At 41.8% G+C, this 25,275-nt stretch overlaps 1 protein-coding gene across 1 annotated transcript; it reads right to left on the minus strand.

The window, feature by feature from the left end:
• Window positions 1–14,928: 14,928 nt before the first annotated feature.
• Window positions 14,929–20,315, minus strand: LOC130910598 (thyrotropin-releasing hormone receptor-like). Its single transcript, XM_057828042.1, has 2 exons — window positions 19,244–20,315; window positions 14,929–17,846 (listed from the first exon to the last, which is right to left on the minus strand). Exons 1-2 carry the CDS (start codon window positions 20,012–20,014, stop codon window positions 17,403–17,405), a joined length of 1,215 nt encoding a protein of 404 aa, XP_057684025.1. The 5' UTR covers window positions 20,015–20,315; the 3' UTR covers window positions 14,929–17,402.
• Window positions 20,316–25,275: the final 4,960 nt, after the last annotated feature.

Raw genomic sequence — 25,275 nt, forward strand, 5'->3', positions numbered from 1 at the left:
GCAAACTGTTTACATTTTTTTTTTTTTTTTTAAGCAGAAAGGGTTGTACTATGCAGTGGTGTGGTCCATGGCATTAAACTTTAGAGAGAGGGGACCATTATTATAATCGAGGCAAAATGCTGCCACTCGTAACTTAGAAACAAGAAACCCCACAGGCTGAATATCTATCTAGCTGTAACGTTAGCTACTTAGGAGAATCAAAACAAAAGCTGGCTCAACGTCATTCTAGGGCTGGATTCACTAAATCCGGACCTCGGAGCCACTTTTCCTGTCGTATTTTCCATGTCTCCCTCCTCCAACACACCTGAATCAAATAATCATGATCATTATCATGCTTCTGGAGAGGTTGCTGTTATATAATCATTTGATTCAGGTGTGTTAGGGGAGAGAGACGTAGAAAACACTACAGGATAGATGGCATCGAGGTCCAGATTTGGTGAACACTTTTCTAGGGTGATCATATTTTGATTTCCAAAAAGAGAACACAAATAACAGACATAAATCACCGTTTTGTCTTATATTCAAAGTTTATATGGATTGATAGCATGCACGTACAGTGCGTGCATGACGCACACTTATACGGACAGTTTGCCCTGACTCCTGGCCGTGTAAAATCTCTTGAAATATTGCTCATTTGGAGCACAGAAAGAAAACGGAGCATTCTCAGGCTTAAGCCTGAGTTATGCTTCATCTTTGCGGTGACGGCGAAGCGACTACGGTGTCAATGAGCATTCGATATATTCTGTGGCAAGGAAACGTGTTGCTCTGTAATTCACCACCAAGCCACTAGAGGGGCATGGCTTTGTGTTTGTACGGTTTTAGGGGACTTTTAGGGGGCTTGTCGACTTCCTCTTGTTTTCTTCCGGTTCCATAACAATGCCAGCGGAGATGGAACGCTTGAATGTCTTCAGCTCATAAACATTGAACAACAAATGTTGATCATACAAATGTTGAGGCGCAGGCGATGCAGAAGACTGTTGCGGAGGTGGTCTATCCGACTTGATGCCGCACAGAGATTGGCAGTCACATTACGTATTCTAGCCTCTGGTGGAAACCAGTAAGCTGTGGCGGCTAGCTTCAAACTGGCAACTAGCACTGTGTCCATCGTTTTGTCCAAGGTCAGCCCTCCAGCCAGATTTTTTTGCCGTGTCCTACAACCAGCCAGTGGGAAGCCATAGCAGATTTCTGTTGGCTACGGAACTTCCCAAACTGTGTTGGAAGCCTGGATGGTAAACACGTTATCATAAAAGCACCGAGGCACTCTCAATCAGTGATGATGTATCAAATGTGTGAATTGTCTGTTGTTGGAAATTAAACATCAAAACAACTCTTTTGACACCAAACCTGTGCTTTATTCTTCATGTACTTGAAGTGTGAAATGTAAATAAGTCACAGACTCACAGCAAACATATGTACACAATAAATGATAAAGTGCACCAACCAAAAATACGACATACTGGTGAAGTGATGAAAAGCTGGCAATTTTTGGCCGACTGTGTCACCGCTTCCGAACACACACATACTTGTCTCGGTGGTTCTTCCATTTTTTTATGCCAATCGCTGACCTCCGGCCCCATATTTTCAGCAATCTGCTTCCAAGAATTGCTTGCCATTTGGCAATCTTTATAATGTCTTGACGAGACATTGTAGAGGTTGTCGTAATTGCAGACCTCTTCGATGACACTCGTCGGCTTGGTCCATTTTTGCATCTAGCACAACAATGTTTGAAAATGGCGGTGATTTCGCGCTGAACCGGAAACAACAGTCTGAGCGGACCAATCACAGTCCATTTGCGCCACGTCACCACGCGTTGACGTGTCGACCAGTCAGAATTCTGTGGAGGCACGTCAGGCTATGGCGGAGAGTCGTAAATTGGGTCTGCCTTGATGGCGTAGGTCTGCCGCAGAAGCATAAGTCGGCCTTTACCCCCCCCCCCCATTTTATTTTTTAATGACTATTGTCAGGTTCGCCGCTTCCCTAAAAGCTGCGTTTAAGCTTAGAGCTAATCCACAGCTGAATTGGTAACGTAGCGCCCTGTCTCTCTCGCTCTTTGCTTACGTAATTTCGTCATAAATTTTGATTTGAGGGACTTGACAGTTCTGGGAAAATGTGGCCCAGATCGCATTTATCTACATACGAAAGTGACCAAGATCGGATTTGAAATGGTCCACTTTTGTGCGACCTGTCCCATTGAGACAGTCAAGATAATGCCTGACTCGACTTGGAAAAACACAAAAAAAATCTTTTTTGTGCATTAAGACCTGCTGTATGAGTAACATTAGTCATGTAGCCTTAGTAACATTATGTCATGTTTGCATTATGTCATGTGCAGGGTTGGGAATAACGCCGTTATAAATAAGGTCCTTACATATCGCCGTTATTTTTTCAGTAACGGGGTAATCGAACTATCTTTTCCGCAGTTACACAGGACGTGCTGGCCCTCTGTTTCTTTAATTGCACATATAACTTCAACATTAACACAAACGTACGGCTCTCGGCAGGCCGTGTCTCTAACTCACTCCCGCATCATGTGAGCAAAACAATATTGGCGCCGTGTGCACTTTAGGGTGCCTCGGATAATTCTGTATCAGAATATTACAGCCCGTACTTCTTATGACTTCAGGCTGTTTGTCCCTGCTCATTCAATTAGACAATGCTTTCCAAAGCTTGCTAACATTTCTGTTTTTGCTACACCTGCTACCACCTCGTTCTCATCCCCTACTGTCAGCCAGCAAAAAATGCTATTTCCATCTTGAGGACGGCAGACGCTTTGAGGGTGACGAGAGGAGTAGGGGGACGAGGCTACCTGAATGCACCACCTGGATAGATGCGATAGAAGTGATTGTGATTGGCTGAGGGTTACAGTCATTTGTCATGGTAAGCCAATCAGTGTCGGTGTTTTCACACACAAAAGTGCATGCAGCAAACACACACGCAAAAGAGATGCAGAGGGATATGATGGCAGAGCATTCAGAGGATTTTTTTTCCTTTACCAGGTGGAGATATAAACACTATTTCAAGTCAAAATACTTGAAGTACAGTTGGCTATGACTACTTGACCAGTTGTCTCAGGTTGTGAAAGTCAGATTTAATTTATTAAACTCACTCTATATTGTTTACTGCTGATTGTTATTTTATTACCTTGTTTACTGTTTATTTTTGTTGCACTTCAAGTGTAGGATAAATATGTTGCTGGTGAGGTGCAATAAATATTACAAGGTTGTTTAACACAACTACCTGTCTGTTCTTCTCTATTCAACTGACTCGAATACTGCTCAGAAAATTTCAAATTCTTTGACATATAACAACTTCTTTTTAAAGTAACGGAAATAGTTACTTTCCCTGGTAACAAGTTACTTTTACTATAGAGTAATTCAGTTACTAACTCGGTTACTTTTTGGAAGAAGTAGTGAGTAACTATAACTAATTACTTTTTTAAACTAACGTGCCTAACACTGGTTATGTGTGTCGTGAGGCTCCTTTGCTACATCTCTGTAGATTTTTTTTTCCTCACCAAAACCCCTCTGTAATCAATTGTCAGCATGACATTTATTCTCTAATTCACATGTTGTCCAGTGTAAAAATGTCCAAATAATAAGCCTCCATCCCACTTGCACAAACACCTTTATTACACACAACACGGCTCCACTTTCCATCAACAACAGCATCTTTAATATGACTTACAATCAAACATCCGCTGATCAGTGATAGTGAATAATCAATATGAAAATACGCTTTATACCAGGGCGCACACATTAACACCACAGCTTAGCACACACAAGCTAGATAACACACTGTTTATCAGCAGCAACACAGCATCATCTTCAACTTCCTCCTCCGCTGTCGCGTTTCCCCGCTGTTGCCGTCAGCCAATTATATTCTGCAGTTTTATCACAGATAACGATGGAACAGCGGCTCAACAACAGACGCTCGCTAGTGAAAAGAAAAAGTTTACACGGACAAACACGTCAGTGGTGAGGACGCCCAAACGTGAACACATGGCACATAGCGGCGGCTTTATGCATGCATCACTGCTTCAATTACTGGCGCCTTCATTAGTATCTCGTCAATCGGGGATGCGGTTGCTAAGAGACCGCAATTGGCCTCCTTACGTTTTTCCCCCACGCCCCGAGGTGGCGGGGAAAAGAAATGTTTGTTCTCGCAAAGCGGTGTTTCCCAGAGCGACGAGGAAGTCGTAAGGCCCACCTCCGTGAAGTTGGCCCCCCATCAAACGCAAATTTATAGAAATGTTTTTGAGATATTAACAATTCTTCAATACAGTGAGAAAAATAAGTATTTGAACACAGTGCGATTTTACTCCCACTTAGAAATGATGGGTGATTTGAAATTTTATTGGTAGGTGCTTGTCCACTGCGAAAGACAATCTAAAGATCCAGAAATCACAGTGTATGATTTTTTTAAACAATTTATTTGTATTATATTGCTGCAAATAAGTATTTGAACACATGTCTATTAGCTAGAATTGTGAGCCTCAAAGACCTCTGTTAGTCGCCTTTAAAAAGTCTAACAAATTAGTGGAGTGACTTTTTGAGTCTGCCTTTTTGACCTGTTTGAGGCGGTTAGCTGCATATAAACACCTGTCCACCCCTGATAGAGGAAAATGTTACATTATGCTTTTGTGATGTATGATTGCTTCTGTGACATAGATTGTAACAACTTCTGTTGTTTTTCACCTTGTTCCCATAGTTAGGAAACGCGCTTGAGAATCTCACGAGATAACTTGTTTTGCACCAGAGTATTGTTTTACTACACACCTGGGTCCCATAGTTAAACGCCTGGGTCCCATAGAGCTAACTTGTTTTGCACCCATAATATTTACCACTTGTTGGCATCTGTTGCAGCACAGCTAATTTGTCCCATGTGAAAAGCCCTTTTTCAAGGGGGCTGAACCAAAAGTAGCTTAAATGTATGTGACTGGACGGGGCCGCGCCGCTCGAGGGCGGAAGTTGGCCTCTCCGCCTCCGGGCGGTGCGTCCCTACAAAAGCTGAACATTTCCGGGCGACCAGTGAGGTCTACCAGCGGGTCACGTACGGATCGCCTGGCTTTTGTCCTTTTGCCGCTTTACTGGAGTGTTGTTGGCTTCCCACTCTTTTGTCACGGTAAGCGATTTTCATTTCTAAGGGACACTCTGATGTGCTGTAACAGTAACGCGGGGGTGTGAGGTTGGCAAACTCAGACTTAGCGTGAGGTTATTACTACTACTACTACTACTACTACTACTGAGGTTGCTGTGCTTGTTTTTGATACCTGTTTGCTTGCTCTTGTGGGATTGTAATCAATAAATCACATATATTCTGCAATTGTCATAAATAAACATTGTCTATTGAGCAAAATGTGCCCGTTACTGATTCACCGCGAACCTGAAATTTCATACAACAACCCCATACAATCAAGAAGACCAAAGAGCTGTCCAAAGACAGAATTGTAGCCTCTACAAGGCTGAAAAGGGTTACGGGGCAATTGCCAAGCACCTTGGTGATATAAGATCCACCGTTGGAGCAATTATTAGAAAATGGAAGAAGCTAAACATGACTGTCAATCTCCCTCGGACTGGGGCTCATGCAAGAGCTACCTCGCAGGGTCTCAGTGGTTCTAAGAATGGTTAGGAATCAGCCAAGAACTACACAGGAGGAGCTGGTTAATGACCTGAAAAGAGCCAGGACCACCATTTCCAAGTTACGGTTGGTAGTACACTGAAGGCTGAGTTATGCTTCTGCGGCAGACTTACGGCACCAAGGTAGACCCGATTTACGACCCTCCACCGTAGCCTGACGTGCATCTCCTCAATTTTCTGACTTCGCGTCACGTCAGCGCGTGGAGACGTGACGCAAACTGGACTATGATTGGTTCGCTCAGACTGTTATTTCCGATTTAGCGCGAAATCACCACCATTTGCAAACGTTGTGCTTCACGCAAAAAAGGACCAAGCGGAAGAGAGTATAATCAAAGCGGTCCGCAAGTACAGCAACCTCTACAATGTCTCGTGAATACATGATCAACATTTGTTGTTCAATGTTGATGACCTGAAAATCCACATTTAAGCTTTGCATCCCTGTTGGCGTTGTTGTGCAACCGGAAGAATAGAGGAAGTCGACAAGTCCACCAAAACTGTACAAACACAACGAAACACCCCTCTAGTGGCTTGGCGGTGAATTTCAGAGCAACGCGTTCCCTTGCCACAGAACTATCAAATGCTCATTGACGCCGTCGTCGTTACGCCGTGATCGCAAAGCAGAAGCATAAGTCAGGATTCAAACATCATGGTTTAAAATCATGCATGGAAAGGAAGGTTCCCCTGCTTAAACAAGCACATGTCCTGGCCCGTTTTAAGTTCTCCAATGACCATTTTGATGATCCAGAGGAGTCATGGGAGAAAGTCATGTGGTCATACGAGATTAAAATTGAACGTTTTGGTATTAATCGCACTCATAGTGTTTGGAGGGAGAAAAATAATGAGTACCATCCCAAGAACACCATCCCTACTGTGAAGCATGCAGGTGGTAGCATCATGCTTTAGGGGTGTTTTTCTTCACATGGGACAGGACGACTGCACTGTATGAAGGACAGGATGACCAGGGCCATGTATTGTGAGATTTTTGGGAATAAACTCCTTCTTCAGTTGGAGCATTGAAAATGGGTCGTGACTGGGCCTTCCAACATGACAGTGGCCTGAAGCAGACAGCCGGAATTATCAAAGAGTGGCTTCGTAAAAAGCATATCAAGGTTCTGGAGGGGCCTAGCCTGTCTCTAGAACTAAACCCAATAGAAAATCTTTGGAGGAAGATCAAACTCTGTGCTTCTCATTGACAGCCCAGAAACCTGATTTATCTATAGAAGATCTGTGTGGAGCAGTGGTACAAAATCCCTGCTGCAATCTGTGTAAACCTGGTGAAAAGTTACAGGAAACGTTTAACCTCTGTAATTGCAATCTAAGGCTACTGTACCAAATATTAACATTGATTTTCTCAGGTCTTCAAAAACTTATTTGCAGCAGTATAATCAAATAAATTGTTAATACACAGTGATTTCGGGATTTTTTTTTCTTTAGACTCTCTCACAGTGGAAAAGCACCTACCATGAAAATTTCAAACCCGCCCATAATTCCTAAGTGGGAGAACTTACAAAATTGCAGGGTGTTCAGATACTTATTTTCCTCACTGTGGGTCAATCTGAGGTCAACGACCCTCCCATTTTGATTAAAAGTGGCTAAAAATTGTGTCAATCGTTTGTGCTACGTTTGTGCTGTAAAAATTTTCGTTTGTGCTGCTATCGTTTTTGAGACATTGAGATATCAATTTCGAGTGATGATGTCATCCAGCCCCCCAATTTATTGCAAAATGGACCTGAAATGGGGCCATTCGTTTATGCTGCAACGAACCGTACCAACTCTCTCAATTACAGAGGGGTGTCCCAACAACTAGTGCAAATGTAGCACAAACAAATGGCATCCCTTTGGGTCCATTTTGCAGTAAATAAGGGGCTGCGAGTCAAATATCTCAAGCACAAAAGATTGACACCATTTTAAATCAAAATAGGGGGCTGGTTGACCTCAGATTGACCTGTAAAAGAAGTGATTATATCTCAAAAACAATAGCAGAACAAACGGAAAAAAAATTTTTTTTTAGCACAAACGAATAACATATTTTTTTCTATAAATTTGCATCTGATGGGGGCCCGCTCTACAGCACTCTTAGCCAATCAGAAGCCGGAACAAAGTCAATCAGCGAAAAGGCGCACAGAAGAGAAAAATAATCTTACAAGTTTGTCCTGTACAAGGAAAGTTAACACCTCCCAATGTTATGTTTTCTTTTGATTTTAAAGTACAAAAAAGATACTTGATTTTCACCGTGTCGTATGTGGTTCATGTTCGTCATCTTACTTCGTTCAACAGAAAGTCAAAATTAATGGAATGTTTTCAACTTTCTAAAGCCCTGGTTCTGACATCATTTGAAATCTTAAACGTAACATAAGTGGGAAATGCTTTTTCAAGAAACTTTTAAAACACGGAATTTTGATTACTCTTGTATTGGTGGAAAAACTAACAGATCAAATCAATTTACGTTCACTATAGAAGAGTGGGGTTGCCATTTTGTACAGTGCTGCCCACTAATGTCGACTTAAACATGAATATCATGTGACCAAACTTGGAATACGGATTTACTGTGTAAGCCTGGACGAGCTAACTATGGGTTGATGACATAATGTCATCAATTCGGTTTTGCCAGTTATTGTAGATGCGAAGTATTTCACGTTACGTCACGTGACATTCCCGTGCTGCCGTCTTATTGCCTGGCACAGCCAGACTATTCTCCCTGTATTTTTTAAACACTGTGAGAAATAGTCTGGGACCCAGCCCATTAACGGCCTCTCGAGCAAGGTACAAAATCAATTGTCCAATCAGATTCGTTTATTTGCGTGACGTGTTCTTAACGAGTAACGTCACTCTAGCGCGCCGAAAGTCGTGTCTACAACAACACAGATGGCGAACGGGAGAACCGAGAATATGTTCCAATCCGCGGTGAAACCAGTTTTAAATTACCAAAAACACATTGAAACAAGTCATTGACAACAGTCAACATGGCTCGTGCTAGCCATGTTGAATAAACTTCTCCATTCTCCGCTCACGCTAATTACTTGTCGCTTTAACAACGTCACGTCTGCCCGTCGCTGATTGGTCCACTCCGCTGTCTGTTTGCTGTGGCTTGCTCCGCCCTCGGAATTTGATCCGCCGGACGGTGGCCAGACTCAATCGCTGGAACAGCGGTGAGTCTGGTATACCAGGCAAGCCGTCATAGCCATTTTTGACTTAAACGTTTGAAAGCCTAAACCTGACTCTTTCAACTCGAATTACTCGTTTGCAGGGGTGAAAGTGGCTAGAATATCTTGCCGGAACTCCAAGACTTAAAGGTCGCTACGGAATCAGAATTTATTATAATTTTTTGGGGAGGGGGGATGCGGTCAAACCTCCTAAAACCACTGAAATGTAAAAAAAACTGCATTTCAGCCAGTGGAGCGATAATGGCACAGGGGTAATATGTTCACGTCTGGGTGTACCGGTGTACTGATTAGCAGCGTTTTGAACAATTTGCAGACAAGAAATAGAGGACTTGGGGAGACCAACATAAAGTGCATTGCAGTAGTCCAGTCTTGAGCACACACACACACACACACACAAAACTGGTTTTACACATGCATTAGGGTACTGCATTACACATACGGAATACATGCAAAACTGATTTTCATTTAAAATTGTATTTTTTTTCTATGATTTGCAAAATAACAGTAAATAAAAACACCAGTTACACCAACCTCCATCTCCTGATTTTTATTTTTCCTCATTTCTTTATTCGGCTACATCAGCCCTAATAATATGACTTTTATTCTCATAGTAATATAGTACGAGAAAAAAAGTGGAACTATTACTACAAGAATAAATATTGAAATAATAGTACGAGAATAAAAGTCAGATTTTCACGTAGGGCTAATGTAGCTGGATAAGCAGCTACGTACTTTAAGTAGTGCATTGCCGCCCGCCATTAAAATCAACAATATTGAAAGCATCTTGTGTTTTAGAATAGGTTTTACAAATAAGGAAATCCGTAATATTTTGAAAGCTCCCCGGGGGCAAGGCCCCGAGGAGGGTCGATGAGATCTGCCTGGTGTTCCTAAAGATTCTGGATGTTGTGGGGCTGTCGTGGCTGATACGCCTCTACAACATTGGGTGGACATCGGGGACAGTGCCTCTGGATTGGCAGACCGGGGTGGTGGTCCCCCTTTTGAAGAAGGGGGACCGGAAGGTGTGTTCCAATTATAGAGGGATCACATTCCTCAGTCTTCCCGGTGAAGTCTATTCGGGGGTGCTGGAGAGGAGGGTCTGTCGGGAAGTCGAATCCCAGATTCAGGAGGAGCAGTGTGGTTTTCGTCCTGGCCATGGAACAGTGGACCAGCTCTAAACCCTCGGCAGGGTTCATGTGGGTCCATGGGAGTTCGCCCAACCACTTTACATGTGTTTTGTGGATCTGGAGAAGGCGTTCGACCGTGTGCCTCAGGGAGTCCTGTGGGGGTGCTCCGGGAGTACGGGATACCGAGCCCTTTGGCAAATGCTGTTCGGTCCTTGTACGACCCATGTCAGTGTTTGGTCCGCATTGCCGGCAGTAAGTCGAATTCGTTCCCTGTGAGGGTTGATCTCCGCCAAGGCTGACCTTTGTCACCGATTCTGTTCATAATTTTTATGGACAGAATTTCTAGCCGCAGCCGAAGCGTTGAGGGGGTCCGGTTTGGTGACCTCAGCATTGCATCTCTGCTTTTTGCATATGATGTGGTGCTGCTGGCTTCATCAAACGGTTACCTCCAACTCTCACTGAAGCGGTTTGCAGTCGAGTGTGAAGCGGTTTGGATGAAGATCAGCACCTCCAAATCCGAGACCGTGGTCCACAGTCGGAAAAGGGTGGAGTGCCCTCTCCGGGTCGGGGATGAGATCCTGCCCGAAGTGGAGGAGTTAAAGTATCTTGGGGTCTTGTTTACGAGTGAGTGTAGGAGGGAGCGGGAGATTGACAGGCAGATCAGTGCAGCGTCTGCCATCATGTGGACTCTGCACCTGTCCGTAGTGGTGAAGAAGGAGCTGAACCGAAAGGCAAAGCTCTCGATTTACCAGTTGATCTACGTTCCTACCCTCACCTATGGTCACGAGCTGTGGGTCGTGACTGAAAGAACAAGATCCTGGATACAAGCGGCCAAAATGAGTTTCCTCCGCAGGGTGTCGGGGCTCTCCCTTATAGATAAGGTTAGAAGCTCGGTCATACGGGAGGGACTCGGCGTCAAGCCGCTACTCCTCTGCGTTGAGAGGAGCCAATGAGGTGGCTCGGGCATCTGGTTCGGATGCCTCCTGGACACCTCCCCGGAGAGGTGTTCTGGACATGCCCCACCGGCGGGAGGCGCCGGGGACGACCCAGGACACGATGGAGAGACTGTGTCTCCCGGCTGGCCTGGGAACACCTTGGGATCCCACCGGAGGAGCTGGTTGAAGAGGCTGGCGAGTGGGAAGTCTGGGTTTCCCTCTTAAAGCTGCTGCCCCGATGTTGCCTGTAACTCCAGACTCACCGCTGTTCCAGGGATAGTCTGGCAACCATTCCGCGGATCAAATTCCCAGGGTAGAGCAAGCTACAGCAAACCGACAGCGGAGTGGACCAATCAGCGATGGGCGGACGTGAAGTTGGTAAAGCGGCAAGAAACTCTTGCGCAAGCAAGCACAACTTCATATAAAAGAAATTCCTCCAGTGCTTTCAGTTCCTGGGGTTTTAGCGACTTGTTGTGTTTTTGGTCATTTAAAACTGAATTTACCGCGGATGGGATCATATTCTCGGCTCTCGAGTTCACCATCTGTGTTGTTGTGGAGACGACTTCCTACGCGCAAGAGTGACGTTGCACGTTAAAAACACGTCACGCAAATAAACGAAATTGCACGGTTACTTTTGTGCTCAAGAGGCCAATGAGGAGCTAGGTCCCAGACTGTTCTCCCGGTGTTTGAAAAATACAGGGAGAACAGTCTGGCCGTGCCAGGCAAACTCCCAAGACCCGACCCTGGAACAAACAGAAGATGATGGATGGATGGATGGATGGATGGATGGATGGATGGATGGATGGATGGATGGATGGATGGATGGATGGATGGATGGATGGATGGATGGATGGATGGATGGATGGATGGATGAATATTTTGACTCATCTGTGTCTAATTTTAATGAATAGCAACAGCGTTTCGGGCTGTTCCGGCCCACTTTCACCCCTGCTCATTTGAAACCCTATCTGGAACCTTAGCATGGCTCCCTAAACCTGTCCTGAACCCCTATTTGAACCGTCACTTTTACTTGACTGACCACTGTTTTGACGTTCCCAGCGCTCTTATAGCTGAGGCACGTGCTGTTTGCCATATGTCAATCAATCTTCCTTAAACATCAGTTGCCTTCAGAATAATCAATCTCAATTTTGAAGGGCATCCTGCCTGAAATGCAGAAGGTAGCTTCGTTCCCTGTGCAGTCTCTCTTCTCTTTCTTGATAAAAAGCTTGTCAGTCATATTCCCCAACCTTTATTGAGCCAAGACACATTAAAAAAATGTTCTGTATGATCCAATTGTTCAACACTGATGTTTCAATATTTGACCATTAAAAAAACTAAGATCTTGACTCATAGAAGAACAAAATAATTTTCTGTCATTTTAACAAAGTTGCACGCACCTCTGTTGGCCTCCCATCAGACGCAAATTTATATAAAAATGATGTAAATCGTGTTTACTACGTTTGTGCTGTAAAGATTTCGATTATCGTTTTTGTGTTGAGATATTAATTTCGAGTGATGGCGTCACACAGCCCCTCATTTATTGCAAAATGGACCCAAAGGGGTGCCATTCGTTTGTGGTGCATTTGCGCTAGTTGTTGAGACACCCTGTTATTGAGAGAGTTGGTACGCTCCGTCAGCCGTGACCGAGGGGCTGTGATTGATGTCATCACTTGAAATTGATATCTCAATATCGATAAAACAATAGCAGCACAAACAAAAAGTTTGACAGCACAAACGAAGCAGAAACTATTGGCATCATTTTTAATCAAAATGGGGGCTGGTTGACCTCAGATTTACCTATAAAATAATTGTAAATACAGGGTCGGGCAGAGCAACTTGCTTATTTAAATTTGGCGACAGAAATTTGAGAGAGTGGTTTGGAAAGTTTGGTTCTTAACAGTTCTTAACAATATAAATAACAGAATTTAGGAACCAAACTTTAAGCCCCATACAGTGGGGCAAATAAATATTTAGTCAACCACTAATTGTGCAAGTTCTTCCACTTGAAAATATTAGAGAGGCTTGTAATTGTCAACATGAGTAAACCTCAACCATGAGAGACAAAATGTGGGGGAAAAAACTGAAAATCACATTGTTTTATTTTTAAAGAATTTATTTGCAAATCATGGTGGAAAATAAGTATTTGGTCAATACCAAAAGTTCATCTCAATACTTTGTTATGTACCTTTTGTTGGCAATAACAGAGGCCAAACGTTTTCTGTAACTCTTCACGAGCATTTCACACACTATTGCTGGTATTTTGGCCCATACCGCCATGCAGATCTCCTCTAGAGCAGTAATGTTTTGGGGCTGTCGTTGGGCAACACGGACTTTCAACTCCCTCCGCAGATTTTCTATGGGGTTCAGATCTAGGGACTGGCTAGGCCACACCAGGACCTTGAAATGCTTCTTACGAAGCCACTCCTTTGTTGCTCTGGCTGTGTGTCTGGGATCATTGTCATGCCGAAAGATCCAGCCACGTCTCATCTTCAATGCCCTTGTTGATGAAAGGAGATTTTCACTCAAAATCTCTCGATACATGGCCCCATTCATTCTTTTCTTTACACAGATTAGTCGTCCTGGTCCCTTTGCAGAAAAACAGCCCCAAAGCATGATGTTTCCAGCCCCATGCTTCACAGTGGGTATCGTGTTCTTCCGATGCAATTCAGTATTCTTTCTCCTCCAAACACGAAAACCTGTGTTTCTACCAAAAAGTTCTATTTTGGTTTCATCTGACCATGACACATTCTCCCAGTCATTTTCTGGATCATCCATATGCTCTCTAGCGAACCGCAGACGGGCCTGGACGTGTACTGGCTTCAGCAGGGGGACACGTCTTGCAGTGCAGGATTTGAGTCCCTGGCGGCGCATTGTGTTGCTGATAGTAGCCTTTGTTACTGTGGTCCCAGCTCTCTGTAGGTCATTCACTAGCCCGCTCCCCCGTGTGGTTCTGGGATTTTTGCTCACCGTTCTTGTTATCATTTTGACGCCACGGGGTGAATGAATGGCCTTGTATGTCTTCCATTTTTTAATAATTGCTCCCACAGTTGATTTCTTTACACCAAGCCTTTTACCTATTGCAGATTCAGTCCTCCCAGCTTGGTGCAGGTCTAAAATTTTGTCTCTGGTGTCCTTTGACAGCTCTTTGGTCTTGGCCATAGTGGAGTTTGGAGTGTGACTGACTGAAGTTGTGGACAGGTGTCTTTTATACCGATAATGAGTTAAAACAGGTGCCATTAATACAGGTAACGAGTGGAGCCTCGTTAGACCTCGTTAGAAGAAGTTAGACATCTTTGACAGCCAGAAATGTTGCTTGTTTGTAGGTGACCAAATAGTTATTTTCCACTCTAATTTGGAAATAAATTCTTTAAAAATCAAACAATGTGATTTTCTGTTTTTTTTCCCTCATTCTGTCTCTCATGGTTGAGGTTTACCCATGTTGACAATTACAGGCCTCTCTAATCTTTTCAAGTAGGAGAACCTGCACAATTGGTGGTTGACTAAATACTTATTTGCCCCACTGTACCTATCATCCTCAGAACAACCATCGCTTCAGGGCACCAAATTTAAATAAGCAAGTTGCTTTGCCCCACCCTGTAACATAAAAACAATAGCAGCACATATGAAACTTCTTACAGCACAAACGTAGCACAAATGATTGACATTTTTATGTACATTTGCGTCTGATGGGGGGCCAACTTCACGGAGCTGTTGCATTCAGACTCCCCCTTCAAAGGATGTTTGAAAAATATATTTATAATACCAGTCTTAAAACTTTTCATATTAATTCTAAAATTCATTAGAACCCAAATTACCATCTAAGACACGATAAAAATGTAAGGAATACCTGCAATAATTGAATAAAATTAAATCATTTTATAGTTTAAGCCTTATAGCTTACATGTAATGACATTATTGCAATTTATAACACAGGTTAAACCATTTGTAAATGATTTTCAACTCAAAAAATCGTGTTTGACGTGTTCGATGAATACCGACTACAGTTGCATGAATAACTAAACTCTCCTATGGACGATCCCTTACAAGATTGTACTGTACGAAATCATTGCATAGAGCTCCTCAACTCACTTCTCTTGGTGCCCCAACATGTCCTCAATGCAATTCTTTAATATGAAACTTTTCTTTTGCCCAAGCGTTAAAACAAATAATGGGTTAGTTCCAGAGTTGTTTTTGGCAGCCTTTTTAAATTGCGTCTTAGTCTTTTGGACGAAAATACTTATTAGTCTCAGTCATATTTTATTAATCTTCGTCTAGTTTTAGTCGACAACTCCTCAAAATGTTTTGCGTATGCAAACTTCAAGTTTTAGTCCATGAAAAAAACTAAATAAATTGTTGACAACTATTTCGAATGAACATTGACAGACAAGCACATAAATTTAGAGTGTACAAGGACATCACCATCTTCGTGATGATAATGCACACTCAGCAGGAAAACGGTAAATTGTTTTCATTGAATTAAACTCATCTGGACTCCACAAACAGTATGTAAAGTTTTCCAAGAGTTTAAGACGACACTCACCACGCTTAATGCTAACGTGAATGCTATGCTAATGCTACAAGTTACATTTAGTGTGTAATGATTGCTCAGCACAGACCTTTAATTGCCAAAGTAACATGGCATATCCAGCCAAGATAAGAAAACAAAACTTATCAAGCAGCACCTGACACGTTTCATAAAAGAGGACTGGAATGGACACAGGCTTACTCACCGGCCTGTGAGTAAGCGTGTGTGTTGGGCGGGATGGGGGAGGCGGCGCAGCATGTAACATGAGTGACACGACTAAACACTGCTATGATGCGTGCTTAATACACATGACAACAAAATCTCACACATTGTGAACTTATGACAAAACTATAGTGAATTTTCATTTTGTTCTCGTCTCGTCAGACAAAAACTAGCATCCATCCCGTTATGTTTTAGTCTCCCAAGACATGTTTTTAGCTCGTCACGTCATCGTCATGAAAAAATTGTTCGTTGAAGAAATATTTTCGTTATCGTCATTGTTGACGAAAACAGCACTGGTTGGTTGCCGCTTACATAAAAACCCACTTAGAGGTTAATTATTAAATATCTAAGCACTAATATATTGCTGAACACTACATTTTGTGAACAGATAATTAACTCCATCCCTCAAAAATAAATCTATTCATAATTTTATGTAGATACTACAAGATGGCGGTTAAGAACACAACACCGGTATGATCATCAAGCATGAATGCCATTCATGTACACATTAATGAACCCATGTTACATCGACTGTATTCAGTAATTAAAATATTCAACACAATCAAACCACCTTCACAACTCACATCATGAGTGTTGGGTAGGGTGACCAAACGTCCTCTTTTGCCCGGACAAGTCCTACTGGTCCGGGCGGGTTATATAAATTCATAAAAATGTCCGGTTTTTATGATTTTTCACGGGACCAATTTGAAGAGAATCCCTCCGGCCGCTGGGTGGCAGCAGTTGACATGGCTCCTACTAGAATGGAGGGAAGTAGTAGTTCTTCTTGTTTTTGTTGGCAGTTTACCCCTACCAAGAGGCATTACCGCCATCTACTGGGTTGACGATTTGGCCACAATGACTGTTTTTTTTTTAATTATGATAAATACATATATATTGGCAACTGATAAATACATATATATTGGCAACTGTTGACTTCTGTCGGAGCTTTGACTGTAAAATCCCGTTTGGTGTCGCATCGGTGCGCTGCCGATGATTGTAAACTTTCATTGCAAAGTTTGATTTTTGCCTCAGCTAGCTATCAGTAAGCTAAACCGCGCTAGGCATTATGGGAAATGTAGTTTTGAACTGCTACGTTTGGAAACATGCTGATTGAATAGTTTGTCAGTTTATTTCGGTTTTGTTTGTGTGCAATCTAGAACATTGAATGAGAACATCAATTGAATGGGAATAACAATTTGTCAAGGACAATTGTCGTGATAGTAATTTATAAAAATGTTTAGTTGGCACATAGCCTACTGTGTGTATGTGTATTGACTGGACTACATTTCTATGGGTCTGCATTTTATATATATATATATATATATATATATATATATTTTTTTTTTAAAGTCATTATTTTTTTTCAAACTGCATTTTTCCATCCAGTGAGGGGGCACACTTTAAATATATTAAAGTGATCGAGTCATCTTTGAGTGAACTTCGAGTAAAATTCAAGTATCTTGAGGCCGGACTGAGTGTCTTCTTTTTTAGAAATCAAAATATGGTCACCCTAGTGTTGGGTAACATTCACTGCGGTCCGTAGCAACAAAGAAGAATCGGCAAAGTAGCAACAATACATCTAGCAAATACACAATGACGATCCCATGTTTCATAGATGTCTGTTTTTGACACTTCATTGATGCAACTTGAACAACCCACATTCACATGAGGCTCAAAACCACGCTAAGAACAACACATGTAAAATATGTGTCTTGGCGCAATAAATGTTGAAAAATCTGATCATGCGTAATCTCAGTGGACTCAATTTATAACCTCTCCGTTCGATCTTCACGTCGTCAAGCCTGCATCGTGAAGTCCACTTTGCCGTAAGAGGGAGGCGAAGAAGATCCTGTGAAAACAGCCTTGTGCTCCGCCAGGAGCTCGTCAGTGACGGTTATCTCTTCCATGTCGGTGGTGAAATGGTCGACGCTCTCAGCCACGGAGGAGTCCTTGACGGCGCTGTAGCTCAGCGTTACACCGTAAGCACCGCTAGCCGGCTTGTCGGATCTTCCGCGTCCACATCGGCAGATCTTTAGGAAGGCGGCACGGAACTTCTGCGACATGGCGTTATAGATGAGCGGGTTGATGGCGCTGTTCAGGTACACGCATACCCGACAGAAAAGCAGGAACCAGTTGTTCAGGTATGGACGGTCCAGGAAGGAGTTGACTACCACTAGGGTGCGGTATGGCATCCACAGTGCGGCGAATAGGATCACCACCACCGCGAGCATTTTGGTTACCTGGCACGGGGATCACACAGATCATTTTGAGCCATAACTTATACAACAGTGAAGTATTCAACTCGAACTAGTAGTGGTAAGTGGGCTCTCTCTAATGGTATGTGAAATAAACGCTGAATTAAATTTTCAAACTGCTTGTTGTTAATGTTTTTTTTTTTATAATTTAAAATCCAGTGCGGTACATTTGTTTGACTTTCAAACTCATCATTATTTTATTTATGTTCTGGTGCCATATGTTTTGAGCTATTAGTTATTTCAAGGCACAATGTACAGTTCAGTTTTATTTAACTTTAAGGTAGGGCTGTCACAATTATCGCCTTAACGGGTGGTAGTTAATTTTTTAAATAATTAATCACGTTAAAATATTTGACGCAATTAACGCACATGCCCCGCTCAAACAGATTAAAATGACAGCACAGTGCCATGTCCACTTGTTACTTGTGTTTTTTGGTGTTTTTTCGCCCTCTGCTGGCGCCTAGATGCGACTGATTTTATGGGTTTTAGCACAATGAGCATTGTGTAATTATTGACATCAACAATGGCGAGCTACTTGTTTATTTTTTGATTGAAAATTGTACAAATTTTATTAAAAGAAAAACATTAAGAGGGGTTTTAATATAAAATTTCTATAGTTTGTACTAAAATTGATCTTTTAGGAACTACAAGTCTTTCTATTCGTGGATCGCTTTAACAGAATGTTATGTTAATGCCATCTTGTTGATTTATTGTTATAATAAACAAATACAGTACCTATGTACAGTGTGTTGAATGTATATGTCCGTCTTGTGACTTATCTTTCCATTCCAACAATAATTTACTGAAAAATATGGCATACTTTATAGATGGTTTGAATTGCGATTATTTACGATTAATTAATTTTTAAGCTGTGATTAACTCGATTAAAAATTTTAATCGTTTGACAGCCCTAGTTTGTAGGTACCACTGTATTTAAATCAAACTGGTTTTGGTACAATAAAATAAATGAACATTGTAGGTTTAGCTTTGATTGAAGGGTTAAAGACTGGATAATAGTGACGATAGGGAATTTAGATTAGTTCATCACTCGTAGACATTGGCTGCCATTAATATTAACTTGGGGATGAGTTAAAAGGGAAAAAACGATTTTTTTGGTTAAAATAAAAGAATAAGTAAATGGCAGTGTCTTATAATTCTCATGGGAAAAAATAACTGAGTGGGATATTGATCAATTGTCAGCTGATCAATTATATTTTTTAACTGTCAATAATTACCAGTCCCTTTTACAGGGTGACAAATCTGAAGAAGGTGGGCGCAAATGAGTAGAGTTGTTAAAACCGTGAATAAGCAGGGGTTCGCTGGCATTAAATCCAATGGTGGGTGACCCTTATGTTTAGTCTGTGCATGCATCATCTTCTCACCTGTCTCCGCGAGGCTGCCGTGGAGCTGGAGTGCCTGGAGTTCCTGCAGCTCTTCTTGCCCTTGTCATCGTTGCTGTTGCGCTCCTGCAACTGCCGCTGCTCCTTAGGGTCAGAGGGCAGCGGGTTGAGAAAGAGGATGCGCCCGATGAGCCCGTACAGCACCGCGCTGAGCAACAGCGGCACGACGAAGAACACTCCAAAGTCGAAGAAGTACACGGGCAGGTAGAACTTCCTGGACACCCTGTAACCGCACGCCCTCACCGTGGCGTTGTCGTAAACTAACACCTGCAGGTCGGCCAGGTAGAACCACATGACGCAGTAGGCTGAAGTCAGCGTCCAAACGATGAGAATGATCTTCTTAGCACGGGATAGGGTGCACAGGAACTGCGCCTTGATGGGGTGGCAGATAGCGATGTACCTCTCGATGGTGAAGGCTGTGATGGAGCACGACGACGCGTTGATGCCCAGGTACTGCAGATATGTGATGCACAGGCACCCCGAGTGACCGAACACCCAGGAACCGAACGCGCCGTCGACCGCCGTGGGCAAACCGGCCGCCATCAGCACCATCAGGTCGGCGGCGGCCAGGCTCACCAAGTAGCAGTTGGTGGGCGTGCGCATGTGCTTGGTGGTCAACACCACCAGCACCACCATCACGTTGCCCACCACACCCGCCGCGCAAATCGACAGCAGAAGCGCCGTGCTGATCACCTTGTACTGCACGCTCGAGGCGATCCACACGCCCAGAGTTTGATTGGTCGAGTTCTCCATTTGGTGTGAAGATCGAACGGATTTTTCACGAGCGATCAATGAACTGCGCGCGCACGTGAGAGGGAACGAGTGCGTAAAAGTCCATTTCCTCACACGTTTTCTGTGCGTAAAGTGTCACTAATGTGTTAAATTGGACCAAACCAGAGCTAAAAATCTACATCGTAATCATTTTTCTTTCAGAGCCGTATGTAAAGTCCACGTTCTCATAACCAAGCATTGTTATTCAAGTAAAAATGCGCGTAAAACTCTCATCTTCTCGCAGACGTGCGTAAAAGTCCACTTGCGTGAAAGTCCACCTCCATAGCTCTGCTGGTTCTGATCTGTTTCTCCTTCTGCACCAACTCCTATTACGCAGCTTCTATGACGTCATGTTGAACGTGTGTTGTTTCCTATTGGCCATATGTGGGTTTCTGGTTATTCCTGGCAACACCCAAGACGACACAGTCCACGCGGATGTAAGTGGGCAATTTTGTATATATATATATATTTTTTACACCGCTTTATGAGACAGGTGAATAATTTTATACCTGCATAAAGACCTGGTATTCACAAGGTCAACACGTTTTGGGTCATGCAAGCCACATTTCTTTTTTTGAAGTTATTACTTTACATGTTTTTCAGATTAAATAATCTATTAATAAAATGTTAATTAAAATAAAAAAATTAAAATAAAATCTACTCTTTTTATGTTGCCCCCCAATAACACCCCAGATAGCATTGAAAAGATCAACATTTCACTTTTGCACCCTCAATTATTCCTGTTTCAGCGTTGAAATCCTTACAAATTTAAACGTCATTTCGATGATCAATAATATTAGAACAACGCTGAATCAATGTTATGTTATCGACCAAAATTCCTGCTCATCCATAATTCAATGAATTTTCTATATATTTCCCGGGCAATCATAAATCAACTATTTGTCAACATCAGTTCATCAACTATAAAACAATGTTAACCCAACCATCGCCTGACATACCATAGAACAACGTTGTCTGAATATCTCTTGACGTTGAAAATTTCGACGTAAAAAAAAAAAAAAAGCTTTTATATTGGGTCAAAATTATTTTTCAAACAGATCATCAATCAATCAGTCAAATGTATTTATATAGCCCTTTACAAAACCCGAAAGGTCCCCAAAGTGCTTTACAACAAAGACAAACATGGCACATAGTAAATAAAAGGCAGGAAAGTATTATACAATGACATTAGGAAGAAAAAAAAAAAAAAAAAGAAACGAAACAACGCATCACGATTAAAGTCAGACAGCAAACAAAACAATAAAACAGATAAAATCCGAAAACATTAAAAACCCTAAAGAAATAAAACCAGGCTAAACTAATCTTGAGGAAAGGCAAGTCTAAAAAGGTGTGTCTTTAAACGAGATTTAAGTAGGCCCAAATTTGTAGTGGTGCGGATTTCAGGGGGAAGACTATTCCATAACCTGGGTGCAGCAACCGCAAAAGATCGGTCTCCCCACTGTTTGAGTTTGGACCTCGGGACTTGCAAATGAAGTTGGCCGGTAGGGCGAAGACTCCTGCCAGAGTTACGGACGGTTAAAATTTCTGATAAGTAAGAAGGAGCCTAGCCATTAATAGTATCATGTGACTTGGTCATTTGGTCATTTGCTTTGCTTTGCCCCCACCCATCCAAAAATACACACACACACCTAAGGACAGAAGAGGCGAGATGTATATACGCACATAGGCGGATCTACTATTCAGGCGAAGTAGGCGATCACCTTAGGCCCCCAACCAGTAGGGGGCCCCCAACCAGCTGCCCTTGCCCCAAAGAGCAAGGGCCTGGGCCACCAGAGCCAGCAGCACACCCAACTATTCGTCATGTATAGTTATGTCAGCATACCAAACAAAAAAATAACAAAACAAAAAAAGAAAGCCATTTGAATGCTGCAATTATATTATCTCTCCCCCACACACACGCACTACAATGGACTGTTCCACGATGACGGACTGAATATCAGTCGCTTAGCTTCATTTAGCGCCGTTTAGCTTCGCCTAGCTCCGTTTAGCATCGCTTAGCTCCGCTTAGCTGTTTGTTAGCTTCACTTAGCTCTCCCGCGTTTTTCACGCCACTAAGCTCGCTATTTTTACAGCTCACTTGCTACTTTGCACGTCGACTATCGTTTATTTCGAACACATGAGCGAACGTGCTCTCCATGAGAGCCAAAGTGCAGTGAGGGAGAAGTTTAGAACAGGCTGCTAATGCCCCTTTTAACTTTCTTCTTCTTCTTCTTCACACCGAACATAAAATACACGACAGCACACCCTGTGGTGAAACAATGCAGTACAGTTCCAATCAGTCATACAATAACACTCAACAGCTGGTTAACAGCATTAACAGCGAACAAAAAAAAAAAAAAAAAAAAATGGAGTTAATCCCACATACTTCAGAATTAATATTATAATATCTCGAGTAAATCCTACAGAATACAGATTCTACACTAAGAATAGCTTTCAAATGACACCATGACAAATATGATTGGCAATGAATAATATAATTATTACACTACTATTATATATAGTAGTAAGCTATAATAATAATGCTAGAATTTTAAGAATTGTTTTGAATAATGGTGGAAAGACAAAGTCAGTGTTCTGAATCTGTTGACTTTCCATTCTTTTGCACTAGTAAATGCTATCAGCATTTAACCTCATTGTTTATTTGTGAATAATTATTGTTAATTACATGATTATTTGTACTTTAATAAAGAATTTAAGTGTTCCAAAATGCTTTTATGAATTAATAAGCGTCAACAAAAATTTCATTGCTAAATTAGTAAAAAAAAAAGAAAATTACTAGATTAGTCGACTAATCGTAAAACTAGTCGGCTCACTAAGCAGGAGAAAATTTGTCGTTTAGGACAAGTGTACCGGAACATATTTCCTCCCCACCCTTCTCACCTTTATAACCCCTTACCCATGAAAAGGGCCCCTGGATATGTTAGCCTTAGGCCCCAAAATTGCCAAGTCCGCCACTGTATACGCATAGACATCATAATGTATTGACGGGACGCGGGGCCGAAAAATAGGGGGCTTGCATTGTTGGCGAGGCCATCAAAGCTGACCGAGTGGAATTACAGACAAAGAGCCTTTTTCGTTGAAAATCCTTGTGAATAAATGCTTAAATCCCTGAATTCTTGATAGATATGGGCGTGAAACAGTCTCGATTCTTGGCTAAAAGCAAAAAAAAAAAAAAAAAAAAAAAAGTGCAATTAGCATTTATTTTACTTGAATATGTCGAAGTACAATGCCAGTCTGTTAGTAAATGTAGCTAACGGCCACCTGATGTAAACAGAGCTTTTCCGGTGATAATTTTTGTGAATAAATACTTAAATCCCCCAATTTTATATATAGATACGGACGTAAAACAGTTTGGATTCTTGGTTGAAAGCAAAAAAAAAACCGTGCAATTAGCATTTATTCTACGTAATTATGTCAAAGTACAATGCTAGTCTGTTAGTGAATGTAGCTACCGGCCGCTTATGTAAACAGAGCTTTTCCAGTGAAGATTTTTGTGGGCAAAATGCTTAAATACCCGAATTCTTTATAGATATAGACGTATAACAGTCTTGATTCTTGGTTAAAAGCAAAAAAAAAAAAAAAAAAACAGGGCAGTTAGCATTTATTCTACGTAAATATGTCATAGTACAAGGCTAGTCTGTTAGTGAATGTAGCTAGCGGCCGCTTATGTAAACAGAGCTTTTCCAGTGAAAATTCTTGTGAATAAATGCTTGCTGAAATCCCTGAATTCTTTATAGAAATGGACGTATAACAGTCTCGATTCTTGGTTAAAAGCAAAAAAAACCCCAAAAAAACGTGCAGTTAGCATTTATTTTACGCAAATATGTCAAAGTACAATGCAAGTCCGTTAGTGAATGTAGCTAGTGGCCGCCTTATTTAAACAGAGCTTTTCCGGTAAAAATTATTTTGAATAAATGCTTAAATCCCCAAACTCTTTATAGGTATGGACATAAAACAGTCTCGATTCATGGTTAAAAGCAAAAAAAACCGTGCAGTTAGCATTTATTTTACGTAAAGATGTCAAAGTACAATGCTAGTCTGTTTGTGAATGTAACTAGCGGCTGCCTTATTTAAACAGAGCTTTTCCGGCCGAATTCTTTATAGATTTGGACTTAAAACATTCAGCATTCTTAGTTAAAAGCAACAAAAAAAAAAAACGTGCAGTTAGCTTTTTTTTTTACGTAAATATTGCAAACTTTGATGCCAATGCAGTAGCAGCTAATTTCTCCCATTGATTTTTTTCACAAGGTTTCAAAATGCATGCATGGTACGAAAAATATCATAATTACCTTGACTCATCGAACAAATCACTCCTGAGACAATCCTTCCTGTTTGTATGCGCTACAGCGTTCGTACTTTTTCAATAGAAATCTGGCGTTAGATCGCTGCATGCATGTGTTTCTGCTGCAAGCGTGTGCTTTTAAAAGCGACGACAACTACTGAGCGAGAACCAAGCATTGAAGATGTGGACCATGAAACACCATGCTTTTATTGGTGATTTTTAATGTTAATGGAAATATGTTTTAGATGAGAAATGAGCATTTTACGTTATCCTTTTTGAAGTTGCATTTGACCAAAGAGCACAAAAATAGCAAAGATGGCGTGGAAAACCACGATTTGATTCCGATGGGTCTGCAACCCAAGGCTCTTTAGCGCTATCCTAGTGGCTTCCTAGAGCTTTTCTCAAAAATGTTTAACAAAGGAAAAAGATGGGGGAGGGAAATATATTTTTTGTTTTAATATAGTTTCTGTAGGAGGGCAAACATGATTCTAATTCATTAACATTGTAATGAAGTCAACTTGAGGTGGCATCGTACAACAGAGTAGTCACGTGGTGCATCATTCTCTATATCTCCATTAACTGCTGGGAAAATAAACCGAATTTTCCACACTCTGAGGCGCTCCTAAAAGGCTTAAATTTTCTCAAAAGCCAACAGTTCACCTAATGATCCCGTGCGCTTTATATATGAATCAATATTGAGTTGCAAAAGGTCTCACAGCAACTCGGAGCGCTGCTCCATCTAATGGATGGATAAAGTAACCCCAGCCTCTACATTAGTGTCCATTCTATGCGCCTTATAATGCGGTGCGAATTTCTCAAACTTGAGGAGGAAATATCTTCCTGTATGTTTTCTACTGTTAACGTTAATTAAACTGTTAGAAATGTAGTGAACCATGGTTTACACCCTTCTCCCCAGTTTTCATTTTTATTTTATTTATAT

This window comes from Corythoichthys intestinalis, chromosome 22, assembly GCF_030265065.1.
Source record: "Corythoichthys intestinalis isolate RoL2023-P3 chromosome 22, ASM3026506v1, whole genome shotgun sequence".
NCBI lineage: Eukaryota > Metazoa > Chordata > Actinopteri > Syngnathiformes > Syngnathidae > Corythoichthys > Corythoichthys intestinalis.

What these genes read in the sequence shown, in the direction of transcription:
- LOC130910598 (XM_057828042.1), bottom strand. Translation starts at nt 20,014, where the DNA reads ATGGAGAACTCGACCAATCAAACTCTGGGCGTGTGGATCGCCTCGAGC. An exon ending in CGGCAGCCTCGCGGAGACAG is followed by an intron (nt 17,847 to 19,243) that starts GTGAGAAGATGA and finishes TCCCCGTGCCAG; the next exon opens with GTAACCAAAATGCTCGCGGT.